Source organism: Aedes albopictus, chromosome 3 (assembly GCF_035046485.1).
Source record: "Aedes albopictus strain Foshan chromosome 3, AalbF5, whole genome shotgun sequence".
Taxonomy (NCBI): Eukaryota; Metazoa; Arthropoda; class Insecta; order Diptera; family Culicidae; genus Aedes; species Aedes albopictus.
In genome coordinates this window covers 124,893,916-124,921,158 of record NC_085138.1, presented here as the reverse complement: position 1 = coordinate 124,921,158, position 27,243 = coordinate 124,893,916, and the positions used below count along the sequence as shown (strand labels likewise).

The 27,243-nt window shown below is 39.3% G+C and overlaps 2 protein-coding genes across 3 annotated transcripts in view; both read right to left on the bottom strand.

The window, feature by feature from the left end:
• The window catches only part of LOC109622061 (serine/threonine-protein kinase Pak), a 211,728-nt gene that overhangs the window by 165,856 nt on the left and 18,629 nt on the right, over positions 1–27,243 (bottom strand). For both annotated transcript variants that reach the window (XM_062858422.1, XM_062858423.1), the window contains exons 2-3: positions 10,564–11,287; positions 1,583–1,737 (exon numbers count right to left, since the gene is read on the bottom strand). In XM_062858422.1, coding sequence (XP_062714406.1) covers positions 1,583–1,737; positions 10,564–10,678 — 270 coding nt within the window. In that variant the 5' untranslated portion in view covers positions 10,679–11,287. The remainder of the gene's footprint in view (positions 1–1,582; positions 1,738–10,563; positions 11,288–27,243) is intronic.
• Positions 3,850–6,219, bottom strand: LOC134292242 (uncharacterized). The gene is made up of 2 exons (XM_062861232.1): positions 4,187–6,219; positions 3,850–4,104 (listed from the first exon to the last, which is right to left on the bottom strand). The coding sequence occupies exon 1, from the start codon at positions 5,571–5,573 to the stop codon at positions 4,431–4,433; it is 1,143 nt and encodes a 380-aa protein (XP_062717216.1). The 5' UTR covers positions 5,574–6,219; the 3' UTR covers positions 3,850–4,104; positions 4,187–4,430.

Below are 27,243 nucleotides of genomic sequence, written 5' to 3'. Positions count from 1 at the left end.
TTCCGATCAGCAACACGGGAGCGAAATGAAATAGGTACTCACACTCACACGCAGCGTGCTGAAAGCGAGAGCTGACAGGGCTAAATTTCCATTCAATTTTCTGTAGTTGAGTGTTTTTACCCTTGGTAGCGTATAGGGCACTCACTCTCACAAGCCACCGCTTCAGACGAATGGCCTTTCAGCATGAGTAGTGTGTGGATGATTGGGAATTGATCTTGTTGGGTCGCTCACGAATGGAGCTCTCGGACTCAGTCAGTTCTCACATTGAGGAACTGAAAACGACCGCCGGAGTTATTCATTTTCGGCTGAAAAAGAGGCACTGAACCTGATATTGTGCAGGACTGGTGGTGGTTAAACCACGTGAATATTACGCCGAGGACCTGGGATCGAATCTCACTCTCGACAAGCTAACAACATGCAAGGGAAGTGAAGCGTGGGTCCCGAGAAAAGCTAGCCTAGGACAAAAAAAGATTTAAAAAAATATATTCAGAGCCAGATTCGGGAAAATACTCTTTCAAAAATGTTTACATTAAACACTTCTGAAAGAGGATTTTCTCGATTCAGGCTAAGTAATATGACATGCCTTGCCATCGGATTCCAACTTGCATTGATACCAAAAATAACGCTTCCAAAATAAAAGCTGAGCAACAATCGATTCCAATTTCAGATAATATCTACGACGAGACGCTATACAGATGGATGTCACTGACAGTGACACCCATTCGACAAAACCATCTCACGGTTGAGTGGGTATCTTGTTTCTTCGATGAAAGAATTCAATAAAATTCCCTTTCAATCGTATTCTTTCATCCGTGCCGAATCCTCAGCGTTTTTGTGCCGTGTGAAATTACTCCAACGAATTCGTGGCAAATCAATCAGCCCAAGCCCACGTATGGAAGAAGATAATTTGTGCAGTGATGACCTTTGTGTTGTTCAGTTCAGTCCCAAAAATAGTCAACAGTTTTGTCACTCAGTTTCAGGCTCACAAAACCGTAAACCCATTTATCGTGATTTTGTCAAGGGGTTTGCAGCTCGGCGCTGCGTTGCGAGGGAAGTGCGAACCCGAAAATGGAAAACTCTTACGTCATCAAATATTCACGGCGAGGTTCAAAAAATCCGACGTTGAAAAGCGCACGCAACAACAAAGAGGTCACACACACGCAATACTTGAAAAGAAGCAGAAACTCATAAATAACCATCTCTCGTCATACCGCACTGGTTGACGGTCTGTTAAAGGAAAAAAGTACCGCGTCGCCAATCAATTGCTGCACCGTCAAACAACAACGAGTGAAAGGCCGCCTTCCGACTCTGGTGATCAATCGGAGATGATGCTATTATCATCATAACCCTTGTCCAGATGCACATAGCTGCAGAATTTCAACGAAGAAGATAACTATACACATGTGTGGGATCCAAATTCTACTCTCAACTCATCAACTGGAAACTGGCAACAAATAATTTCCAAAAACGGATTATAACCAAAACGCGAATTGCATGCATTGCTGCGACGGAAGTGAGACAAATACGGTAGCGAGAAGGTGGAACGTCAAATGCTTCTCTGTCTGGGTGGGCAGGTACTTACCGTGAATTCTCCCGTGATTGCATCGAAGCCCACGTGGACCGTATGCTCGAAGTTGGTCGGATAGGAGATGTTCGGTTTGGAGTCGTTGTGGGACGCTTTGGAGACTTTGATTTTGTTTTTAAGCGTTTTCTTCTTCCGGTCGGCATCGTCGGGTTCTGTGGGGCAGAAAAGGAGAAATGTGAAAGGTTTTAGTTATATTTTACAATGTGATGTAGAGGAATGCCAAATAAATCGTCCGAAATGGAAGAACTTATAATTCTGCTTTTGATGTCATAAATAGTAGCCTCTGGACCACATTACGTTTAGCTGAATACATTTTGGTGGCAGATTGTATTTCCTCACTGAGAAGGGAAAAGGGGTAATATGTAACATCAGAAATCGATTAGATTTCCAGATTCTTTTTCTTTGAAACATTATGTACCTTTCGACATAACATACTTTCCAGCTAGTGAGATTTTTGACTGTTAGTACATACGAGTTTTCTTTGTCAATTACTTATGTTTGCATTCGTTGTGGCAGATATGAAATTGGTGCGGTTGCCTTTGGCATACGCAAAACGAGAAAAAGTGTCGTAAGTGAATTGAAATTGAAACGCTATACTGCCGTATTTCTGCAAAGTGACGTAAGCGACATTGATAGTTTTGGCTCATTTTTTGGTTATAATGCAGAAATCTTTGGTTAATCATCTAAGTTTCTTTCCATAGATGATAGATTACGACTAGATCTTGCATTCTAATACGGCAGACATACCACAGCGATATTTTTACACCAGATATTAAATATAATATACCAAAAAATATTGACATTTTGAATGGCGCTTACGTCACTTTGCAGAATCACGGCAGTATAGAGGGTGGCTATTAATAGAATACATCTTTCTGCTTCCATCTAGTGAAGTAAGTTGAAATATCTGTAATTATCGGCTATTTTCCGTCTTATATGATGGGAATCAGCGCATATGGCGAAGTAGATTTCTACCCTACGAAATGTTTCCAGATCGACCGGAATTCTAATCTATGAATTCATAGACTGGTCTTCTTGAATATCAGTTCGTTAACCGATTTGACTACAATTTTATTATTGATTGCGAAGTTGGTCAAAAACTTGATTGGTTAAATTTGCAAACATATAATAAGTAGTGTTTTCTGTGGAGTTTTACGAAAGATATCTCAATATATGCCCAGAAAGGAACGACTGACAATGTATTATGCATTTGTACAATCCAAGCTCCAATACTTCGTCTCCATTTGGGGAGCTGCGTCAAAAACTTCCTTGAGATCATTGCAATCTACTCAAAACCGTTGTTTGAAAGTTGTGTATAATCGTCCTCTTTTATACCCAACTATAAGACTGTTCAAAGAATCTGTGGAATCAATCATACCAATTGCTGGTCTCCGAGAGAAAGAGTGTCTAGTACAAATGCACAATATTCTGACAAATCCTCGCACCCTACACAATCAACCTTTACAACAAACTTCAAGTAGATATGAACTGAGAAGTCAGGCTGTTTTGGCCATCAGTCGTCCTAGAACGGAAGCTGGGAAAAAAATGTTTCTTATACTATGGAGCCTACCAGTACAATGCACTGCCTCTGCACATAAAGGATGAGAGAAACATGCCACGCTACAAAAAGAATGTGCTAAAATTGATTCGAGATAATATCGGAGCCTACTTGACCTAAATATTGTACATCGCAGATGATCTGCCTACCACCGCATCCAGCTGCTCGATCAGGAGGAACCGCCAATTATTCTCTGAGGTAACAGAGCCTGGTATATGTCTGGCCGAAGCCAGCGATACTTGCTTACCTTACCGATCAGGCTAAGGCCGGGGTGGCCTCTGCTGTACATAGTAGCCGCCTCCATTCCACTCGGTTCATGGCTGTTTGTCTCCAGTTCCGCACTCTGCGTAGGGTCCGCAGATCGTCCTCCACTTGGTCGACCCACCTAGCTCGCTGCGCTCCACGTCTTCTTGTACCGGTCGGATGACTCTCGAGAACCATTTTAGTCGGGTTACTATCCGTCATCGTGGTGACGTGACCCACCCACCGTAGCCTCCCGATTTTCGCGGTATGGACGATGGTTGGTTCTCTCAGCAGCTGATGCAGCTCGTGGTTCATTCGCCGTCTTCCATCTGCACTCCGCCGTAGATGGTACGCTACATCTTCCGTTGGAAAACTCCAAGGGCGCGTTGGTCCTCTGCACGTAGGGTCGTGCCCATAGAGGACGACCGCTCTAATCAGCGTTTTGTAGATAGTTAATTTTGTATTACGGCGAACTTTATTCGATCGTAGAGTTCTGCGGAGTCCAAAGTAAGAACGATTTCCTGCCACAATGCGCCTCTGGATTTCTCTGCTGGTGTCGTTTTCGGTGGTCACCAGTGAGCCCAAGTACACGAATTCTTCAACCGCCTCGATTTCATCACCGTCGATATAAATTCGGGGTGGCGGGCGCGGTGATTCCTCCATGGAGCCCTTTGCCATCATATACTTTGTCTTCGACACATTAATGACTAATCCGATTCTGGCTTCACTCTTTAGTCGGATGTACGATTCCGCCATCGTCTCAAATTCACGAGCAATAATATCAATATCATCAGCGAAACCATGCAGCTGAACGGACTTCGTGAAAATCGTTCCACTCGTGTTTATCCCCGCTCTCCTAATTACACCCTTTAAAGCAATGTTGAACAGCAAGCACGAAAGACCATCACCTTGCCGTAACCCTCTGCGAGATTCGAAGGGACTCGAGAGTGTCCCTGATACTCGAACTACGCACATCATTCGATCCATCGTCGCATTGATCAATTGTATCAGTTTATCCGGGAATCCGTATTCGTGCATAATCTGTCATAGCTGATCTCGATCGATTGTATCATACGCCGATTTGAAATCGATGAACAAGTGATGTGTGGGCACGTTGTATTTGCGGCATTTCTGCAAAACCTGGCGGATGGCGAACATCTGGTCCGTTGTAGCGCGTTCACTCATGAATTCAGCCTGATATTGCTCCACGAACTCTCTTGCAATCGGTGATAGACGGCGGCATAAAATTTGAGAGAGTAGTTTGTAGGCAGCGCTCAGTAGTGTGATCGCGCGGTAGTTCCCGCAATCCAACTTGTCGCCCTTTTTGTAGATGGGACACACGATACCTTCCATCCATTCCTCCGGTAATACTTCCTCCTCCCAAATCTTGGTAATGACCCAGTGTAGTGCTCTCACCAGTGCTTCTCCACCGTATTTTAGAAGCTCGCTTGGTAGTTGATCTGCTCCAGCGGCTTTGTTGTTTTTCAACCGGCCTACCTTCTCCTCAATCTCTTGGAGGTCAGGGGCCGGAAGTCTTTCGTCCTGTGCACATACTCCTAGATCTGTTACCACGCCACCTTCGGTACTTGCAACGTCGCCGTTGAGGTGCTCATCGTAATGCTGCCGCCACCTCTCGACCACCTCACGCTCGCTCGTGAGAATATTCCCGTGATTATCTCGGCACATGTCGGCTTGTGGCACAAAGCCTCTGCGCGAGCGGTTCAGCTTCTCGTAGAACTTTCGTGTGTCCTTATCACGGCACAGCTCTTCCATCGCTTCGCGATCTCGTTCTTCCTGCTGGCGCTTCTTCATCCGGAAGACTGAGTTCTGCCTGTTCCGCGCCTGTTTGTAACGTGCCTCATTCGCTCTCGTACGGTGTTGCAGCATTCTCGCCCATGCTGCATTCTTCTCGTTTTTCAACTGTTCACATTCGCCGTCGTACCAGTCGTTTCTGTGATTCGGAGTCGCGAAGCCTAGTGCTGTAGCCGAGGTACTACCTATGGCGGATCGGATGTCCCTCCAGCCATCTTCAAGTGTAGCTGCGCCAAGCTGCTCTTCCGTTGGTAGGGCCACTGCTAACTGCTGCGCGTAGTCTTGTGCCACTTCTACGTTACGCAGCTGTTCGATGTTGAGCCGCGGCGTTCGACTTCGACACGTGGTGATAACTGTCGAAAGTTTTGAGCGCATGCATACAGCGACTAAGGTGATCCGAATCTATATTCGCACTGCGGTATCTGCGGACATTGGTTATATCCGAGAAGAATTTACCGTCGATTAGAACGTGGTCGATTTGGTTTTCTGTTTGGTGGTCAGATGATCTTCAGGGGGAAGAAGGTGCTTCGGACTACCATAGCCAGCGATACTGCGCCCATTAAAAAACATTTTTTCTAGTACCAGCTACACTGCAAATCTGGTGCGATTGCCAGCCCGAAGTCCGTGTACGTCGCCGATGATCTGCCTCTCACTACATCCAGCCGTTCGAAGGGGGATTCAGCTATTCTCACAGGTAACAGAGACCACCCATCTACATCAGCGATCCGGCCCTACTGTCAAGTCTTAAAACATCTCCGGTGATCTGCCCTACTTCATCCAGCTGCATTATTTGAGAGACTCCAAATATTGCGCATTTACAGGGCCGGATCTAAGGGGGGGGGGCACATTTTAGGGTCCCACACAAAAACCTTTTTGCTTGCTAAACATTAACAAAAACAAAGAAAAGCTTATTTGCTCATGGTATTTGTACCTCCGAGGGGCCTCCACATCCGCTTTGGCCCCGGGCCCCACAATCCTTAATCCGGACCTGCGCATTTAGTTCACCACTGGACTGCGCACTCAGTTTTTATAAGTGCGAAAACGTCAATAAAAGTGCGCGATTGTACCAAATCCTGTTGATGTCTTCAGCGCACTATTTCTTTGATTTATGCTGAATAAGGGCTCTGAACACACGGAATTGATTAGTTGCAATCGCGCACTTTTATTTACGCTTTCGCACTCTTGAAAGCTCGTGCGATAGTCCAGTGGTGAACTAAATGCGCTATATCTTCCTCATAACATATACACCCTTATTGCATGGTTTGAGAGCCTAAAACTCCTTTTGGACTCCGAATATTTTCCTCATTTCAAACATACCCATATCGCAAGGGTGTAGAGCCTAAAACTCCTTTAAATAGCCACCATCTTGAATTTTGGGGCGTCATTTTGGATTTTGGGCCACCATCTTAGATATTCTGGTTATCATATGTGCACTGCGAGTATCTTCTGCATACAAATATAGCCAAATTGCATTGGTGTAGAGCCTGAAACTGCTAAAAGCATCCGCCATCTTTAATGTTGGGCCGTCATCTTGGATTTTGGTCCGCCATCTTGTATATTCTGGTTGCCATTTTTGGACTCCAGACATCTAACCATACCAAATATATCCATATTTCATGGTTTTAGAGCTTAAAACTCTTAAAAACAGCCGTTATCATGGATTTGGTTCACTATCTTAGATATTATGGTTACCAATTTTGGACTCCGGACATTTTCCACATATCAAATATACCCATATTGCATGGTTTAAAGCCTAAAACTAAAAAAAAACAGCCGCTATCATGAATTTGGGCGATGGCAATCTTTTATTCTAATTCCAGCAGGAATCTCCAAAGGAATTCCAGGAGGAATCCCCGAATAAACTCCAGTAGGAATCCAGAAGGAATTCCAAGAAGGAATCCCAATGGAATTCCAGGATGAATCCCGAAGGAATTTCAGGAGGATCCCCGAAGCATTTTCAAGAGGAATTCCTTCAGAGAATATCATATATATGTGAATTGATGTATATCATCGTACACTTCCTTTGCGTTACATAACATGGCCTGAAACCGGTTCAGGAGGAATCTACCGGGAATCCGGAGAAATGTATCCGGAATTCAAGGTTGCCAAATGATACTTGACTGTGCTGAGAGAATCCGCAAATAGATGAAAATTGATGTGACGCATCATATATTTTTTTACTAAGTGTAGCCTGGAATCAGTTCCGGAGGAACTTATCCGATATCCGGAAGTGGCCATATGCGTGCTGGGAGATGTACTAAGAAAGTTCCAAAATTTGCTTGTTTATAGGACCTAGATGTGAATTGATGTGTCACAACATGTTTTTCCTTTGTTGCATACAACATGACCTTTGACCGGTTCTGAAGGAATCTACCCGGGATACGGAGGAATTTAGGGAGCATCCATAAATGGCATAGCATTTTAGGAGGGACGGGGAGTCCCTTATTTTGCTACTCTCGATGTATTAGGTATGGGAAAATAGGCTACGAAAGATGAGGGAAGTGCCAAATATCGTCCAAAATAAGTTACGTTATTTATGGACGCTCCCTTATCCGGGACCTGAAGGTGACACCGTGATATCTGGGAGTGCTGAGGAAGTTACGGTTTGAAATCTCACAAAAAGTAGATGTGAATTGATGTGTCATTTCATATATTTTTCCACTTTATGCTTTGCCTGGAACCAGTTCCGGAGGAACTTACCCGGGTTCCGGAAGTGCCCATATGACCTAGGAAAGATTTGTAACGATCATTATTCATTACCTTACATGAAATAGATGTAAACTAATGTGTTATACTTAATGTTTTCCTAACTTTATGCTGTTGGCCATATGTTGGTACCCCAAGGAACATCGGAATATCTCCGGAACCAGGTGGTCAAGTGACCCAACCAAGGTATTTTCTGAAAATAAAAGACATTATCAGAACCCCCAGAAAAATTGTGAAAAAATATTGGAAAACAAAATAGTTACAGCTATTTGAACTTTTTTTTTACTGAAAAAAGTATGCTGCCGGTAGATGTGTTAAGCAATTCCTGTAGGAATTTCTAGAGTAACTCCTGGGGGAATCCTTGGAGGAATTTCGGTAGAAAATTCGGTGGGAATCTCAGGCGAAATCCGTTGAAAAATCCCTGGAGGAACTTCTGGAGGAATACCTGATGCAATTCCTGGAAGAATTTCGGGAGAATTCTTGGAAAAATGTCTCTAGGAATTCCTCAATAAATGAATGGAGCATTTCCTGGAGGAATGCCTGGAGGTATTCCCAGAAGAATCCATGGAGCAATCCCAGGCGAAATGAGGAATCCCTGGAAAAAAAATCCTGGAGCAATTCGAGGAGAAATTTCTCGAAGAATTTCTGAAGGAATTCCTGAAGGATTACCTAGAGAAATTCATTGAGGGATTTCTGTTGCTAGTTGCTAGAGCAAATTTCTGGAAGGATTCGTGGAGGAATTTCTGAAGGTATTCCTGGAGTAATTCATGAATGAATTCCTGGAGGAGTCTCTGGAAGAATCCCGGGATGAAATCTTGAAGGAATTCCTAAAAGAAATGCCTGTAGGAATGCCTAGTAGTGGAATCCTTAGAGGAATCCCTATAGAAATATCTGGAGGAACTCTTGGAAGAATGCCTGCAGGAATTACCGGAGAAATCCGTGGAGGATTTTTAGAGCAAATCCCCGGAAGAATCCCTGTAGGAATCCATCGAGGAGTTCCTGTAGAAATCACAGGAAGAATTCCACAAAAAATCTGAAAAAAAGCCATGAGCAATCCCGGAAGAAATCCCATGAGGAGGAGTTCTTTGAGAAATCCCAGAAGAGCTTTCTTAACGAATTCCTGATAGAGTTTCTGTAGGAATCCCTGCATAATAACCTCAAGGAATCCATGTCTGCAGTAATTTCTGAACGAATTATTGAAGGAGTCCTTGAATGACTTCCTTAAGAATTTTTTGTACAACATTTACAAGGAATTCCTGGATTATTTTTTTAATAAGCTCTAATAAAATTTTCTGAAAGAATTCCTGGAAGAAATTTCGCAGAAATGCTTCGAATACTTGCAGATACACCTGAAAGGAACTCTGATGAAATTCTTTTGGGAATCCACTGAGAAATTTCTGAAGGAATCCAAGAAAAGAGCTCAGCACTGAAACAATCACTGAAGGAACCTCTAAACATATCCCAAGACCAATTACCGCAGGAATTTCTGACGAATTGTTGGTGGTTTTGATAATAATGAATAAAGTCCTATGTTATTAGAATAATTTATTTTTTGTGATATTTTTTTTCTGGAATTCTAAAATATTAATAAGCTTAAGTTGGTTCAAATTAAAAAAAAAAAATCATGCCCCTCTGCTCCCCCTGGCCAGGCCCATGATTCTTGGATAAATTCCATGAGGAACGAAATGCGAAATTCCTGGAGAAAACCCAGTAGGCATCTTTGGGGAAATTTGAAGTGGCTATTGCCGAGGAAACTTTTGAAACATCCTGTGAAAATTGCAATAGGAACTTCTGCATAAATCCCAGTGAGTCGTCCTAGAATATTTCCTGAAGGTGTTCCTGAACTCTTGGAGAAATCTACAGAGAAATGTGAAGATGAACTATTGGAGGAATCCAAGGAAAAGTCTTTAGAGAAATCCTCTTGGAATTCCTCCACAAATTCCTGATGGGATTTTCCTTGAAATTCTGGCCAAGATTGCTCCAGAGAATAACTTGATGGAAACTAAGGAGTTATTTATTACGGAAATTTCTGGTGCATCATGTGGAATATCTGTTTTACAGGAATTATGAATCATGTGGGAGAGAAAATGAAACGCCAGCTGGAAGAACGTAGTGCGAGTATATGGAACTGCTGTGCCTTTCTCAAGAAACACGAAAGTTTTAACAAAAACTCAACACATCGCGCAACAGCTTCGTCCAAATCTTCGAGGATAAGGACGAGAGCCTCTTGATGGACGAACGTGAGGTGATTGAAAGGTGGAAACGATGTGCACCTGAATGGTGTGGTTGAAAAGGTTAAAGGAGCGTTGATGGCTACAGCTCGGATTTTAAATCTTTAAAATCAACATAAGACAGCATACTGCAAACCCTTGAAAGCATGTGTTAAGTCCTGGGTGTTAAATAATCATCCAACACAAAAAAATCAATCTGGCATTTTGAACTTTGACAAAACCTTTTCCATGAAATCCTAGCTGTAAACCCGTGATAATTTTTGCACGTTCATAAATTTTTAACGCCTTCCATCGCGTGAAATGTCGACCCAACAGCTCAAACACCTTTCTCAATCTCGACAGATAGGTAGGTAGGTAGGCAGCTATATATCCAGGTAAACAGTAAACAGAGAGATGCCATAATCTCCAAACTAATCACCACAACTCACCTTTAGGCAGCGGTTTCATGTCGACCGGCGCGGCACTATCGATCCGATCGCCGCCTCCGCGATTACTGGTAAGCCGAACCGGTGGTGCCGGTGGTTTGTCCTCTTCGCTGGACATTTTGCACGCCGCCGCCGCCGCCGGTTGGTGAGGCCTTTCTAGCTATTAGGCGAAGAGGAGTGGAGCCGAGGAACCACTACCAATTTTCTCCGTTTCCGCGTAAATTGGATCCCACTCACTCGCGCGGTGCAATCGGGGACCACAACAACCACCACCACACGCGACGATTTTCTGCCCCGATATATCGAACCGAACAGAAGTCGCGCGGTCGCCAAACCCAAACCCGCGAGATAATGGAACACTGCCAAACCGCGCGGCGATACACACCCCAAAAGGGAAGCTTCTTTTTCTCGATTTATTAGCTTCTTTCCGAAATGGACTTGAGATTTCTTAATTCCGCGCTCTTATCGGTAACACACACCTTTCTTCTTGCTTGAACACTAACGACTAACGACGGATATTGATTTTATTTTTCCGCAGAAATACTGACAACGAAAATAACACACTGATGTACACTTAAAGAACGAGCCTAGTGATGGTGTTGATTCACTTCATTGGGATTTTTTTGCATTTGATTCACTTATTTCAGTTAGGCTAGTTTTGCTAGCAACTCTGACGATACTTTTTTCGAGTCATTTAATGATGGGGGCAATCCAATCGTTGCCGTATCTGCAAAGATAGAAGAGAAGAAAATAGTTAATTCTGATTCAATACCTTTACATCTGGTGTAAAGTGTTGTGAATATATTAACAAACAAACAACAATACTTTTACAGCATTAGTGGAACATAATCTCAGTAAAAATGTATCATAATTGAGGGGCTCAAATGCAAAGGGGTATGTGGCCATTTTGTCGATTTTGAGCTGAGCTAATAAACAAATTCTTTAGATTTCAAGCTTTTAGGATTTTTTTAAGATTGTTTTTACGAAAAAATACAAGAAATTGGAAAAAATAAGGTTGATTTTGATAAACTATACATTTGGTATGGGATGAAAAATTGTTGAAAAACTTTAAACCTTACTTACTTAAAAAGTGGGTTTTTGTCACTTACACCCCTTTGCTGCTTTGAAAAAACTACCTTGTGAACAGTCCTGGTGGCATTTCTAAAATACTTGAGAAATTTTGAAAAAGTTCTTGGATAAATCTTATAACAAAACTTCAGAGAGATATTCTTAAGAAATTCCTAAAAGTGTCATTGGATTCCTTGAAAAAAAAAAAAAATACATGTAAAAATGTCTGGCCCGGAGGAGCCACTCAAGTAAACTCTGTTTTAAACCATGCAAGGATCTGTGGAGGAATTCCTGTAGAAATTTCTGGAGGGATAATTGAATAATGTTCTGGAGACATTCTTACGAGAATTTTCAATAGTTTCTACAGGAATTCCTGCACGAGTTTGTCAAGGAATATCCGTCACCATTCTTCAAGCCATCCCTGGGCGTATTTCTAGAGAAATTCCTGGTCAATATTGTATGAATGCCTGGAGAAATTTCAGACGGAAATTTTGATAGATTTTCTGAAGAAATCTATGGATGAGTTTTTGAAGAATTCCTGAAGAACTTTCTGAAGAAACACTTAAAGGAATATCTAGAAGACTCTCTAGAATAATCTGTTTAAAACCTTGGAAACCCCAGTTTTTTTTTTCTGTTTTCGTCTTTGTGTTGTTCCTGGCCATCCGGCAGATGAAAAGCCCACTACAATCTGGTGTGCTGAATCACTACGAAGACAACGAACACGCCATTACGTTATACCTTCCGGATGAGCTTCAGAGAACCCTTACCCCCATCCCTACCACGGCCATTCTAAAAGCATAATATGCTGCATAATATTATGTGACCCACTAATCTCGAGCTGCCACGAGTATCTTGGCTCCGTCCCGTACTAACTCTGTTGTATAAGAAATATATTGGTACATAAAATACAAAAAATGTATTTTGGAAATTCTGAAGAAATGGAAATCCGTGGTAGATTTTTGAAAAATAAAAACCTCGAGAAATTTTCGAAAGAATCCTTGTGGGAATTTCCCTGGAGGAAATTCTAGATCAATCCATACAAAAAACTATTTGAAAAATAGCAACTTTTCAAGGGATTGCTAGACAAATTTCCAAAAAAAAAGCGTTGGAGAAATTTCTAAAGGAATCCTTGGAAGATTCTGAAAGGAATACACGAAAAACAAAACCAAAATGGATTTTTGAGTTTCAGATTTTTTTGGAGGAATCGCTCAGAGAGGCCTTAATCGCCGGAGAGTTTTCTGAAAAGAATCCATGGACGAATTTCTGTTAAATTTGTGAAGGAACCTCTAGAAGAATTTCAAGGTAACTCTGGAAGAACTTCGCAAGAAACTCTTTGGGAACTTCATTTTTCAATTAATGGCATATTTTCTTAAAAGATACCCTGGAGAATTTTCGGATGGAATCTTGTTTGGAAGGTTTTATAAAAGCAATCTTTGAGCAATATCTGAAGGAATGTACTTATATTTGAAGAATTAACAACAAGTTGAAATTTACAAGTATAAAGCAAACAAAAAAGGAACATACTTCAGAAAGACTCTCTGGAGGAATTTCTAAAGAAGTTCCTAGAAAAATTGCTAAAAGAATCCCTAGTCAAATTTCTCGAGAAATGCCTAAAATGAGTGGAATTACTAAAGGATTCTATAGAAGCTTATGTGAGGGAATGCATAAATGAATTCCTGAAGACATTCTCGTATTTAGAAAAAATCTCTTGTATAGTTTGTTAAAGAACGTTTCGGTGGATTCTATTGGCGTTCGACCATTTACCATTTACCATTTAGATAGTTACACACCCAAAAAACATTTTGATGACCAATAAGTCTTGTAGAGGTTTTGAGATCCGTCATAAAGCCTTATATCTTTTATTTTGGTTTTATGATGGTTCTGAGAACCTCTTATAGTCTATTTGACTAAAAAATGTTTCTTATGGAGGAATTCCATGGAAGGTTTTCTGAAGGAATCTTTAGAGAAATTTCTTAAGAAATCTCCAGTGAAGTTTATGAGGGAAACTTCGCAAGAATTTGTGTAAAAAAACTTCAAATCGGACGTTTTAAAGAAATCCATGGAAGAGTTTCTGAAAAATTGCTTCGATTTTTTTCTAACAAAATCCTTAGGGCAATTTCTTAGTATTCCTGGTAGAATTTCTTACGGAGTCTCTGGAAAAAAAATCAGAATAAATCCTTGAAAGATTTTCTGAAACAATCTACACAGTTAGTCGCCTTCGGTAATTTTTACCGAAATTCTTTACAAAATTACAAAATTCCGGTAAAATGTTATCGTTTATCTAGTCAAGTACAAGACACTGAAGACGACCTTACAGTTGAGGTCGAAATACGTATCTGTCAAAGGATGCAAATTCTTAGTGGAATTCAAAGGAACCGTACTTAACCCGATTTTCTTTTATTTATCGTTTATCTATCAAATTTTAACGAAGTTCGGTAAATGTTGCCTACTTTATCGAATTTTTCCGGTAAAGAAAACTTAACGGTTGAGATTACGATAAAATATTGCCGAAGTCGGTGGCTTTTTCTAAGTCTGTAAGGAGGAAATTCATTAGGAATCAATGGAGGATTTTTTACTGGAGTCCTAGGAAATAAATTCTGGAGGAAATCTTAAATTAATTGCTAAAGAAATCTCTTCCTAAAAAAAACATCCCCGGAGAATTTTCTAAATAAATTAATAGAAGAACTTTACAGAAGGTTTTCATAAGATTTTTTTTGAGAAATTTCTGATAATATTTCGGAAGAATTCCTAAGGAAATGTCTGAAACATTCCATGCAAGATTTTTTATATGAATCCTTGGAACAATTCCTGAAGGAATGCTTCGAGAAAATTTCGTAGCCCAAGAGGAATCTCTAAAATTATTTTTTGAATATTATAAAAACAAATCCTGAAAAAATTGCTGACGGAATCTCTGCTAGATTTTCTGAATCTATGGAGAAATTTCTGAAGAAATATTTAGAGAATTCTTAAATAAACGAGTTTCACATTTTTGAATAGCAGATACTATGTTCTCAATCGTCAGTACAATTTTTTATTATTCACTAGAATTTTCAAGTTCTTAGCAAACTTAGTTAATATGATTCTTTAACTGTTGCATACGTGCAGAGATCCAACATGTTCGTACGAATAAATACTTGTGGAAATCGACAGGAAAAACTTGAATTCCGTTCCGCGGGTCATTTTTCTATAGACCTGCATGTCAAGAAACATAGTAGACAGGCAGTACGACGTTTGCCGAGACAATAGGTATGAATAAATTTTCATGAAAAAAAGGTTCGAAATATCTTGTGAGGAGATTCCGATTATACACTTTTACTAAATTGACAATAATTCAAATGATCGCAAAACTTTATATGAATGGGCCCTCGTGGCATTCTAAAGTATGCATATTGAAGATGTTCAGGTTTGAGTTGATGCTTAAACTCAAGACAGCATTTGCTAGGTGCCAGATAGTAACGGATAAGAAGAAAGCTGCCAGGAGGCGGATGCAAAAAAGGCAAAAAGTGCGATTGCTCAGGTAAGAGGAGTAAGAAATAGAATGATATGCGGAGGTTATACAAAACTGTACTGGGGGAAGATGACGACGAGGGCGATTGCTGAAATCAATATTGCTTTCTGGGTGTTTGAAGGTTTTCAGCAGCCTACATTACCGGAGTCGCGCTGCCTACATTGCGTTCAAGGGGCTGCCTTTTTAGGTGTACTCAGCCGCTGGAAGCCAGAACAGACGCTGTTTGAGCCGCATCTTCTTGGTGAACAGACGCTCGGGACGTACCTCCTCAATCTAGCTTAAGTCAGAAGGACAACAGTGCCCAGGCTACAATACCAGCTTAGCACACAACTCTTAGCTGGCGGTCTTTGTCATCGTTTGACCCGTGGATGCATGAGGTAGCAACATGTGAGGAACAGAGCCAAGTTGGACGCTCTCCTTATCGACTCACCGTTTTGCAGCCCATGCAGGATTAACATAATGGATGACAGTCAAGCAGTGGAACCACCAACACTGGATGAGGTTAAAAAGGCCCTTAAGGAGCTGAAAAACAGCAAGGCTGCTGGAAAGGACGAGATCCCGGTCGAACTACTTAAGCACGGCAGCGAGCAGCTACATCAATCAATCGACCAGATTTCTATAAAGATTTGGAAGGATGAAGAATTGCCCACCAGCTGGTTGGATGGCCTCATATGCCCAATCTACAAGAAAGGGCACAGAATGGAGTGTGCCAATTACAGAGGGATTACCCTTTCAAATTCGGTGTATAAGATACTGTCGCGTGTCCTGTTCAACAGACTGCAACCTCTTGAGTAGAGTGTCCATCCCGGGACGTCCCGGGACAAAAATTCCCGGGATTTAGGCAATTTCGGGATTTCCCGTATCCCGGGATTTAATATTTGATTTCCCGGAGGTCCCGGGAATCCCGGAATGCATGATTTTAAGCCCATTATTGGCGTTAAATATCTAAAATTCTTGATGGAGCCTGCAAGAGGACGATTCAGTTTTTGTTAACAACACGTTCTCTTGACGACTTCTATAATTGCACCACAAAATCACGAAATCCTCTGCAACAATCAAGTAAACAAACCCAAGTAACACAGAAAACATCTTTCATAATCGAAATTTCAAAATATGTTGTATAATTGTAATATAAGCGCATCAGAAGACTTCTTGTGTTATTCTCAAGTTATAATTATGTTGGCAAAATACAAACATCGTAAATATTATTTTTTTCACGTATCGTCTAAGCCATGTCGAAAAAATGTTCATTTTGCAAATATGCAACATTAGTAGAGCATCAAACGTACAAGTCAATAATCACATAATTCTCTGATAACGTTTCCACAATTAAAAATTTAATTACTTTGCATTAAAACTTCTTACTTGTCATTTGTCTTACAGAATTTGTGGCACCAGAGTTATTCAAGGACGAAAAAAAGACAATTTATCTCTGGATCAACATTCGCAATAACCGGTGCACTGAGCGCTTTACTTTATTGCCAAAACCAAACAGCCAGAGCCCTACATTATTGCCCTCTTAGTCTTAAAACTAGATTTACTGTATTTACCTTTAAATTGTGCTGACCGGCATGCATTATAGGTCACTGCTTGTTTACCAACATTCTACTGCCGTTCAAACCAATTTCCCGGACATTCTTACAGCTGATGGAGATAGATCGTAGCTCCTAATCAATTCCCGGTGAATAACTCTGCCTCGCATAATTACATACAACTGTCGTAATCAACAACACCACCTAATTTTATTAAAATTCATACCCGTGAACTCTTCGCGTATTGTTCCGGATACGTTACCACATAACTTATTCACGAAGTTTATTAAAAATCGAAATTTTCCAACGATGCTCTGGCAAGCGCAGCTAATCAAAACAAATAATTTGACGTTTTGACAGATTCGGCTCCGCCGAAAGAACTTGATGTTATAATTTAGTTTTTTTGGCGTTACTTTAATGTTGTAAAATAAATGTATAACTTACAGGGGATGGCCAAAATGTTTGGGATAGCCAACTTTTTTTCTCTCACAAAAAAGTTCAACATGGTGTAACTTTTCATAGAGTGCATCGAATATTCTCAAATTTTGACTGTTTATTAACCTATTATATGTACATCAGTGGTACAAATTTGAGCTCGATTGGTTATTCTTTCTCGAAGTTATAACCGATCTGATGAAACACTATTTTTGAGATTATCAATTTTTGAACTGTCATATCTCGGAGACCAGTGAACCGAATTGAATGAAATTTTGAGCGATTATCAACAATATAATAGAGCTTCAAAATTCATCAGAACATAGGTACTTTTCAAACGTTGAAAAAATTATGATGGTTTGACATTTTCACCCATTTAGAAGAAAATGAGTCAAATTTACTATACTCCACAAAAAATACTAAATGTGTTCTTCCTTTAATCCAAATAGGCTCTAATATATCTTTTTGTAGATATCTTATGAACACAAGTAGAAAATCTTTGGATATCAAAAATAAAATTTTATGACAATGATTTAAAAAAATGCATTTTTTCGAAAAAGATCCAAAAAGTGTCAATCCATCATATTTTTTTTCAATGTTTAAAAAGTGCCCATGTTTTAAATGATTTTCAAGCAATAACTTATTGTGGATAAATGTTCAAAATTTCATTCAATTCGGTTCACTGGTCTCCGAGATATGACAGCTCAAAAATTAGTAGTCTAAAAAACAGTGTTTTACCAGAGCGGTTATAACTTCGCAAAAGATTAACCAATCGAGCTCAAATTTGTACCAATAATGCACATATAATAGGTTGACAAGCAGTCAAAATTTGAAAATATTTGATGCACTCTATGAAAAGTTACACCATGTTGAACTTTTTTGTGAGAGAAAAAAAAGTTGCCTATCCCAAACATTTTGGCCATCCCCTGTATGTGTCAGTAAGTTGGATAGATGTTTTTTGAACGTATTATATAAGTAATTTTGATAAAGAAATTGTAGAAATGATTGCTTTCTAGAAAAACTGGTAAGGTTACAGTACCGAATAAAACTTTTAATTCAATAATAAAATAATATAACATTGACAATATTATTTCCTCTACATCGTTGTAATCATTCTGAAAAAATAAAATAAAATTTCAGTTCAGATGAAATGTTCCTAAACTGCAATTTTTTCCCCTTGAAGAAAAATTATTAAAGAGCGATAGATTCAATTATATCTATGCTTAAATTTCAGTTTTCTTGATATTTTCTAACGGCGCTGTAAAATTCACAATGCATCTGCCATATTGCTTTTACGTGCGGATTAAGAAAAAATATTCAAGGGAGACAATTTTTGGTAGATTATGTTGCAATATTTATTCAGTTCTGTGGCGCTTGAAATACGAGTAAGCAAAAACCAAAGTTTCACCAAAAATCTCGAACCGCAGGTACATCATGTCTATCCTTGTGCCTACCATGTCACCCAGAAAGGACCATCTCATAATTTTTATATCGAGAAGTTTACAATTCACTTCATGCCTAGGAAATTCATTTTTATGTAGTACCGGCAGAGTGTGATTATAAACATATTATTTTTATTTATTTATTTTGTTTTGACAGTTCTCCTGTTCACGTAATGGGCCTCTCATTTGTTTGTTATAATTGTGAATTCTGTAATGATTATCCTTCTTATATAACTCAATTCCAACCAATGCTTATACTGTGTATTATATGTGTTTTCTATGAGTTATACCATTTTGAAATTGCATTATTACAACCAATGATTTGGATCACATTATAAAAGTATTTTGCAAGTTGTTATGGTTATTTAATAACATGATTAGAGCTAATGGACAGCCATGTCTAAAATTATTAGTATTACAAGTGTATTATAATACATCTTATACAACCTGCAAGATGTTTTATAAGCCGCCATTTTTTGCGCTGTTTTGAGTTTATAGGTGTACATTTTTGTATCAAAATTACAAGAAAAATACAACCAGTTATGTATGAAAACTGAATTTTAAACTCTTATATAACAAGCTGTGTTACTTGGGAAATGTTTACTCACTCGATAATTATTAAACTTTATGTGGGCATGTATTGTATGGTTATCCAAATCATCGAGAAAATATCTAGTTTACAGAAACATGTTCGCCCCTTTATAAGCTCAGTCAAGAGTTATATCAAACAATATCTACACATTCTAAAAGCATTTTGGGCAAATTGCATTCATATTTTGCAACTAATCAAAAAAGTAATGCTAGCTCTCCAGCAGCATATTGCAATTTAGTTTAGGGTCCCTATTATATATCGGATTTCTGAAACTAAAAAAAGCTGTTTTTATGAGTGACTACTGGCAGTACAATAATTCCCCATTCAACAAAATGGATAGACAATAGCTGACAATTTGAAAATCATATCATTTTCCACTGGAATCTGTATTTCATAAAAATCCCGGGATCCCGGGATTTCCCGGGATATGCTACAATTTTTATCCCGAATCCCGGGACAAGGAAACTGCCCGGGAAATGGACACTCTACTCTTGAGGAGTCCTTCGTCGGCGAATACCAGGCTGATTTTCGTGAGGGCCGATCAACGACGGATCAAATGTTTATCCTGCAGATGATCCTAGATAAATTTCGGTTATATAACTTGCAGACTCACCATCTGTTCATTGATTTTAATGTAGCGTACGATTCAGTGAAAAGAAATGAGCTTTGGCAGATAATGTCAGAACATGGTTTTCCGGCGAAACTAATTATGCTGATACGCGTAAAGCTGAATGGATCAAAATCAAGTATTCCGATCACGGACGAAGTGTCTACGTCGTTTGTGACCTTGGATGGATTGAAGCAGGGGGATGCTCTTTCAAATTTATTGTTCAATATTGCACTCGAAGGAGCGATTAGGAGGTCAGGCGTGCAGAGGAACGGCTCTATCATCACACGGTCGCACATGCTCCTCGGTTTGCGGACGATATTGATCTCATCGGCAGATAGGCATCTTAGAGCAAATTGAAAATTCCATCCACTTATGTGGTAAATTTTGACATTCATTGCGCAATAAAATGATTTTTTCTTGCTTGAAATTCACAGTGCATGCTCTCGTCTAAAATGACAAGCACGGCTAGTCTAAAACCGTTTGACGTTTCGGTGGAACTCGCCTATTTATGAACACACTGAAAAAAGTTGACACGGCCGATTCATGTGTTTGATTTATGAACTGTTCCATAAACGTCAAAGTTAGTCAGATGTGTTTTTCCATTGAATTCAATGGTTTATACACCGCAGATTAATTTGATTCACAACATGAACTTCACAACAGAGCTTACATCACCGAATTAAATGTAAGTCACATCATCTTAATATTTGTTACACCTGGCGTTCAGGAAGCTTTATCTTTAACTGAACCATCATCAGCCAAATCATCACAATCTCATATGTGATGCGATTGAAATTGAAGTAATTTTCCAAACGAATTTGCGTTATTGTTTTTTTTAATGAATGCATGTGTATGTATCATGACTGGTGACATATAACTCACGAAAAAAAAACCCTCAAACGTGTTTCATCATGGCCACCATGAAGAACGTGAGTTAAGACGTGAGCCGCTATTTTATTTTTCTTAACTCGACTCAATATAGGGTTATTTTTTTAACTATTTCCAGGAGAATACATCGATAGGCCAGTGCCCAGAGTTTGAGTGGTACAACTTTGATTATCCTATCCTCGATTCCGTCACGGGAAGGTTCATTTATTACGTCCATCGTTTTCGGGATTTCTAGAATGTCACACTATTTCCCTATACCTAATACACGTACTGTCACACTTTTATAGACTCCCCCTCCCCCATATGGTGGAAGTAATTTTTGAACGTTTCCCACTCTGTTCTGCTTCATTGTAGAGCTAGCATCTATTGTTCGTGCAGTTGAAAATCGGAATTTTTGACACGCGAAAATTGATTTTTCTCCTAAACCATGTGTCGGACGTACGTCGGGCACAGTGCGCTGGATAGAGGCCCAGGTCCGCTGTCCAGCGCACTACGTCCGACGTTAGGTTTCACGTATGGATTTTGAGAAAATTCGATTGTCGGGTGTGGGGAATCTTCGGGTTTCAACCGCGACGACAATATTTCAACCGCCTTTTGATTTCCACTTGTCGGAAATTATTCGTTCTCCGAGGGAATTCTTCCAGGATATTTTTCAATGAATGTTTCATTTTGTCAACACCCAGGAAGTCGATTGACGCTTTCCGGGTTTAATTTGCGCCCTCTGACTCGCTATTTTCCTATACCTTATACACGTACTGTCACTTTTTTCTAGACCCCTCTCCCAAATGTTGGACGTAATTGAATAACGTTCCCTGTGAAGTATGAAAATAATCAATCATTTTACATATCAACGATATTCTTCGCAGTGTTGGTAAACTCACACTCAAAACTGGCTCATGAACGGCTCCTGCGTGAGCAAACTCGCGCGCGATTCTGAATCATTTTCTCACGCACGAGATTTTCATGCAAAATCTCGCTCTCACGAGTTTAACGCCGAAATCTCGTTCGCTTGTAGAACGAATTCAAATCAATAAACGACATTCTTTATTGTTGTACGCAAGATTTAGTCTTATTCTATTAGACAATCCTAAAAACTTCGTTGTAAATATTATCCGTTGCAAGAAAATAGAGAGCGAAAATGGCACAAAATCGCTAATAGACCTCCGCTGGTGTCTTTTACAATAAGTGCGCGAATGGGCCAAAGAATACTGCGCCGAAAACACCAACACGATTTACCGCACTGGCGGAGGTATACGAGCACTTGCGCTCAAAAATTTTCGCGCAACGCATAATAATAAGAACACCAAGAAATAAAGCAATGAGTAAAATCACGAGTCAACTCGTGCATGATTTTTCCGGTGGTGAATTTGGCGAGTCAAGAATCGCGCGTGAAACAACTCAATCATGAGATTTGAGTTTTTAACAATACTGATTCGTCGGTCTTCTTTCTATTTTTGTTGAAATAGTTTTCCATAGGTAGTGCGATAACTGGTGCACGCACCCTACCCCACGTCAATCAGAATGCACAGGCATTTAAATTTAATTCCGCGTGAAATACACATGATAAACGTGTGATTTGTTGATAAGTCGGGGCAAAAAAAAGTTGGTGAATTTATATCTCGCGTTTAGTCTCATACGGGCGAATCAACAATGATCGATTTTTCTTCATCGATTTTCTTTTTGGATTTTTCCGCGATATAGGGTAAGAAATCAAACTTTGAACTAGTCAAATTGTAATCTTAATTAGAACCATTTTGAAATTCATTAAAACGACGTACTTTTTAGGCAAATATTGTCCCGAAAAAGATGTTAAACAGCTTTCCTTAATATAAACTGATAACATGGACTTTAAAAGCATTAAAAAAGCGTTTTTGTCATGGAATACAGGCAATTGAAAAATCACTGTGATTTCACCCATTTCCCCCCAGAGAAAGCACATTTTCGGTGCAGCTTTCGTACAGCTTATGCATTGTATCACACGCAATATGGTAACACGTCAAATGAAAGCTCATTTATCGTAGAATCGACCAACCGAATAATATTCCGCATTATTTGTCATAAAATTATCAAATTTAAGTAATTCTTACTTGGAGAATGTTATCTTAAGTTGAACCATTTGTAATCTAAATTTGAACTAGTAAACGAGGGCGAACTTCCAGTGTTGGCCTGCAGACTGCGCTAGTGGTTGTTTTGTTTACTCTTGGGGGATGAAAAATTTCAAATTTATTTTTCAAGTTCCTGAAGAGCTTAGAACATTCTGAGTTGAGATCCCACTGCCTATTGAAAAATAGTTATGAGAATTAGCAGATCCATGTGTTTTTCTATTGTTCAGCGCGAAATTGGCTGTTGTGGGAGATGCTTGAGCTGCTGCCGCCAGTAGTTCAAATTAAGATTAAAATTGGTTCAAATTATGATTACGGTGGTTCAAATTAAGATTAAAATCATTGTTGACGAATAATCGAATTTTTCAATGAAGTTTGGTGCAAATACAAACTTTTTACCACTTGATAGAAAGCTTATACCCGTGGCTTTCATGTACATAAAATTTTGCCGTAGTAAATTATTTCCATGTGGGAGAAAAAATCTCTCAAAATTTGGGCTACTTCGGAAAGCCATAATTTGGTTCAACTTTTGATTACCTACCCTACCACTAATATTCGGATGATCAGAAAATCGATGAAGAGAAACCGATCATTGTAGATACACCCGTATGATACTAAGCGCGAGATATGTTTAACACGTGACATTCGAGGGTTTTACAATTTGCGCAAATCCATGTAAAACATCAATATACCAATATCAAGCAATCCTAGACGTGTCAATTTGTTCGAGTGTATGGACTATTAGACGAGAATAGTCGTCTAATTGCCTGCTGGGTGGAAAAATTCACAGTGTAAAAAGCTTGCCCGCCACCGCTAGGTTCGCTGCTGTCGATTTATGATGACCAGCGCCTATTTTTCTAATGATGATGTCTATCTGTTCTGTGGATTAACTCTACCAAGACGAAGTACATGCTAGCGGGTAGAGATAGAAGCAGGCCTAGCGGTGTTAGTGCTGGGGTAGTGATTGATGGGGAAGCGTTTGAAGTTGTTGAAGAATTTGTTTATTTTGGAACACTTGTGACATGTGATGTGGCAATGACATTTCTCGTGAAGTGAAAAGGCGTATTGCAGCTGCGAATAGGGCCTTTACGGATTGAGTAGCTAGCTTAGGTCCCGTAACTTGCAAACGCAAACAAAATTTGCTCTGTATAAGACGCTGATTCTTCCGGTTGCCCTCTACGGTCACGAAGCCTGCACGTTAAAGGAGGTACACCGAAAAGCTTTTGGAATTTTGAGCGCAAAGTGCTACGGATAATTCTCGGTGGGAAACAAGAAAATGGAGAGTGGCACAGACGCATGAATCACGAGTTGTACCAAGTGTACGAAGATGCGAATATTGTGAAACGTATAAAATACGGCATACTTCAGTGGTGAATGTCGGAAAAAAAATAGCGAAAACAATATTCAGCAGAGAACCCGGTAGAGGTAGGCGACTTCGTTGGCGGCCGTGATCTCGCTAGCTGCACGCGGTTGAAGAAGATCTACGACCGGGGAAATTGGAGGAACATCGCCCAAGACCGATGAAGATGGTGCTCTACTATACGCTCGGCGTTGGAGTAAAGTTACTTTGTAGCCATCAAGGTATCAAGGTAAGGCAAGGTAGAAACATAGTTTTTTTTTGTAACAAATAAAAACAAAGGGTACTGACTTAACAGCGTAATAACCACGTAAGCCATAATTATCTGATAATTTGACATGTTTCATAAAATTGCGAATGAAATAATCAATAGAGTTGCCTTGGTGATCGCAACGTTTAATCAGGTTAGGGGCCGTCCATTAATTACGTAAGGGAATTTTAGCGATTTTCTGACACCCCCTCCCCCCCTTGTAAGATGTTTTGTATGAGAACCCAAAAAATTTTGTATGGCGCGTAAAATTTCTCAAACCCTCCCCTCCCTCCACAAACCCTTACGTAATTAATGGACAGCCCCTTACACTAGTTTACAAAAAAAAAAACGAAAGTTATGAACTTCTATCAACGACCAAATTCTTTGATGCATAATTATGTTCTCATATCAAGATCGTGCTTCAAAAAATTTGAAGTAGAACAGTTTTTGAGTTTTTCCTGGGAATCGAGTTCTACAGTTTTTAAAAACATGGAATTTGCTAAAATTTAAATATTTTGCGTTGCAGTGGGATTCGAGATATTGGTTATTGGGTATATAGGTAAATCTCCTTAAGCTTGAGCAAAACTTTCAAAAAATAATGAAAATTTGTATTTTTTTCAGCAAGAAAAAGTCAATTAAAAATTCTTTCTCAACGTACATTTGAAACATTAGATATTACACGCTAAAATCACTCAGCACCTAGAATGTGTAAGCCCTACTCATAAGTGCATAATTTCCAGACCACACCAAAATGTGTAACAGTTACACATTCTCCAAAACAGCTCGTACAGTCGTCTAGATGCGAAATGTCGACATTTTTTTTGTTTCCCAAGCTCATTAGTAAACCTAGCTAGATTGCCGTACAAATTTGTTTGCGAATTTAACGATTTTGTGGACACAGGAGCTGATTTTGTGAATGTGCAAGGGTTATACATTTTTTATGTAGTCTGGAAATTATGCACTTTAGTGCTGAGCGGCGTTAGCGTGTAGCCAGTTGCAGTAAAAATTTCATCTCAATCGGAGCATTGGCTACGGAAATAGGGATGTATGAAGGGAGCAACTTTATTTAAAAATAGAACACTTTGTGGAGCGGACCTGGTGTGATAGTTAGAACACTTGACTATCACGCCGAGGACCTGGGATCAAATCCCACTCCCGACAAACTCGCAAAATGTGAGTTCTTCCTTCGGAAGGGAAGTAAAGCGTGGGTCCCGAGATGAACTAGCCTAAAAAGATAAAAAAAAATTGATTAAAATCGATTTCAAATCAACAGCCTTGTATGGAAAATCGAAAAAATTTCCGCTCTACTGTATTTTTTTCCTTCACATTTTCGAACTCAGGGCATGATTCTACACAAAAAATGATCATCAGCTTACCGAGTTCAAAAATGCTGTAAACTAGTGTTATTATTTGTGGTTTACTCTGTTTAGTGATACTACCAAATTTTTTTCGAGGATCTGAAAAAAATATGAACCAGAGAAATTGAATGTAATAATTGATTGAGATATCAATAAAGATCACTAAAAAAAACTTTTTGAAAATAATGTCTCCGAATAGAGCGAGAATTGTACCGTAAAATGGGGTATCTTTGATAATGCGGGTAACTTTGGTAGTGCGGCAGGCATTGTGTAATTTATCTTATAACTATAATTCCTTCAACCAGTTAAGAAAATGGTAAACGTAAATCAATTCTATACATTTGAAAGTTCATCTTAGACGTATTTTCATTTAAATCTAGTTTATATACAACTTTTTGGACAAAAAATAAAAATTGTTGATATTTTTGTCATTTATTAACCCCTTCAAACAATCTGCTATATGACTTCGTTAAAACTATTTTTTCAATGAATGGACTATTATTCTCGATAGATTGATCATAGTAGATTCCAAATCTGGCCTTGAATCTCTTAACGAAGTGTGTTTTTACGAAATGGAAGCAATTTTGTAAATTGGGGTATTATTCTCCATACATTGATAAACGCCTAAAAGTATGCAATGCCCTTGTAATTTCATGTAGATAAATATGCGTTGTTCAAAATTTGTTAATAAAACATTAAAAAACTACCCGAATAAAAAGAAAACTAACCATGAATAGCATGTAATCATGTGTTGATGTCACGTTAAGCATTCATTATTACAAAGATAATGATTTTAGATAGCTAAATTTATTGTGTTTTGCGCTCAATACTCCACAAACTCATTTTTATATGCAGAATTGATGATGATGATGATGATTCAAGTGTACCCACCATCAGCGCAAGGATTACCTATGGCTGCAGAATCTTTCCGGAAAGGAATGATCTACCTGATGGTTTGTTGTAGCAGGGTGAGTTAAAATTCCTGAATTCCTTCGGTAGTCAACAAAAAGTTGCTATCTCATGACAAAAGACTGGCTACTCCACGAACTTAAGTCCGGTCATCAGTTCATTTAACTACCTTAGGCTACCCCCCCGTGTGTGTGTATAGCCCACAATATAAGAGTGATAATTTATAAAAGGAACAATATAAAAGGTGAAATTAGATGGATCTCACCGATTTGGTCTCCTGTGCACATATTTCACTCGTCTTCATCTGATCAGGGCGCAGTATTGATAGTTGATACAACTCCAGGGATGGAACTGACTCGCCAAATTGTCAATCCCAGGTATTATGTGTGATCCAATCAGCGGTCCAGTGAATGATGTTCCGTTCCTCTTATGTACGTAGGTCACCGTCACCGGCATATTCAATTCTTCCCAGCATTCCACAAACTCTAAACTAACCAGCTTCTTGTTTAGTATTAATTTAATCACAAGTATTTTTAGTCCATCTGAACAGCAATTCCACAGAGAAGCACTTAACATATTTCACATTAAAATTTATTTTAAACATACACCATTGAGCAAACTGATGGTCCCAA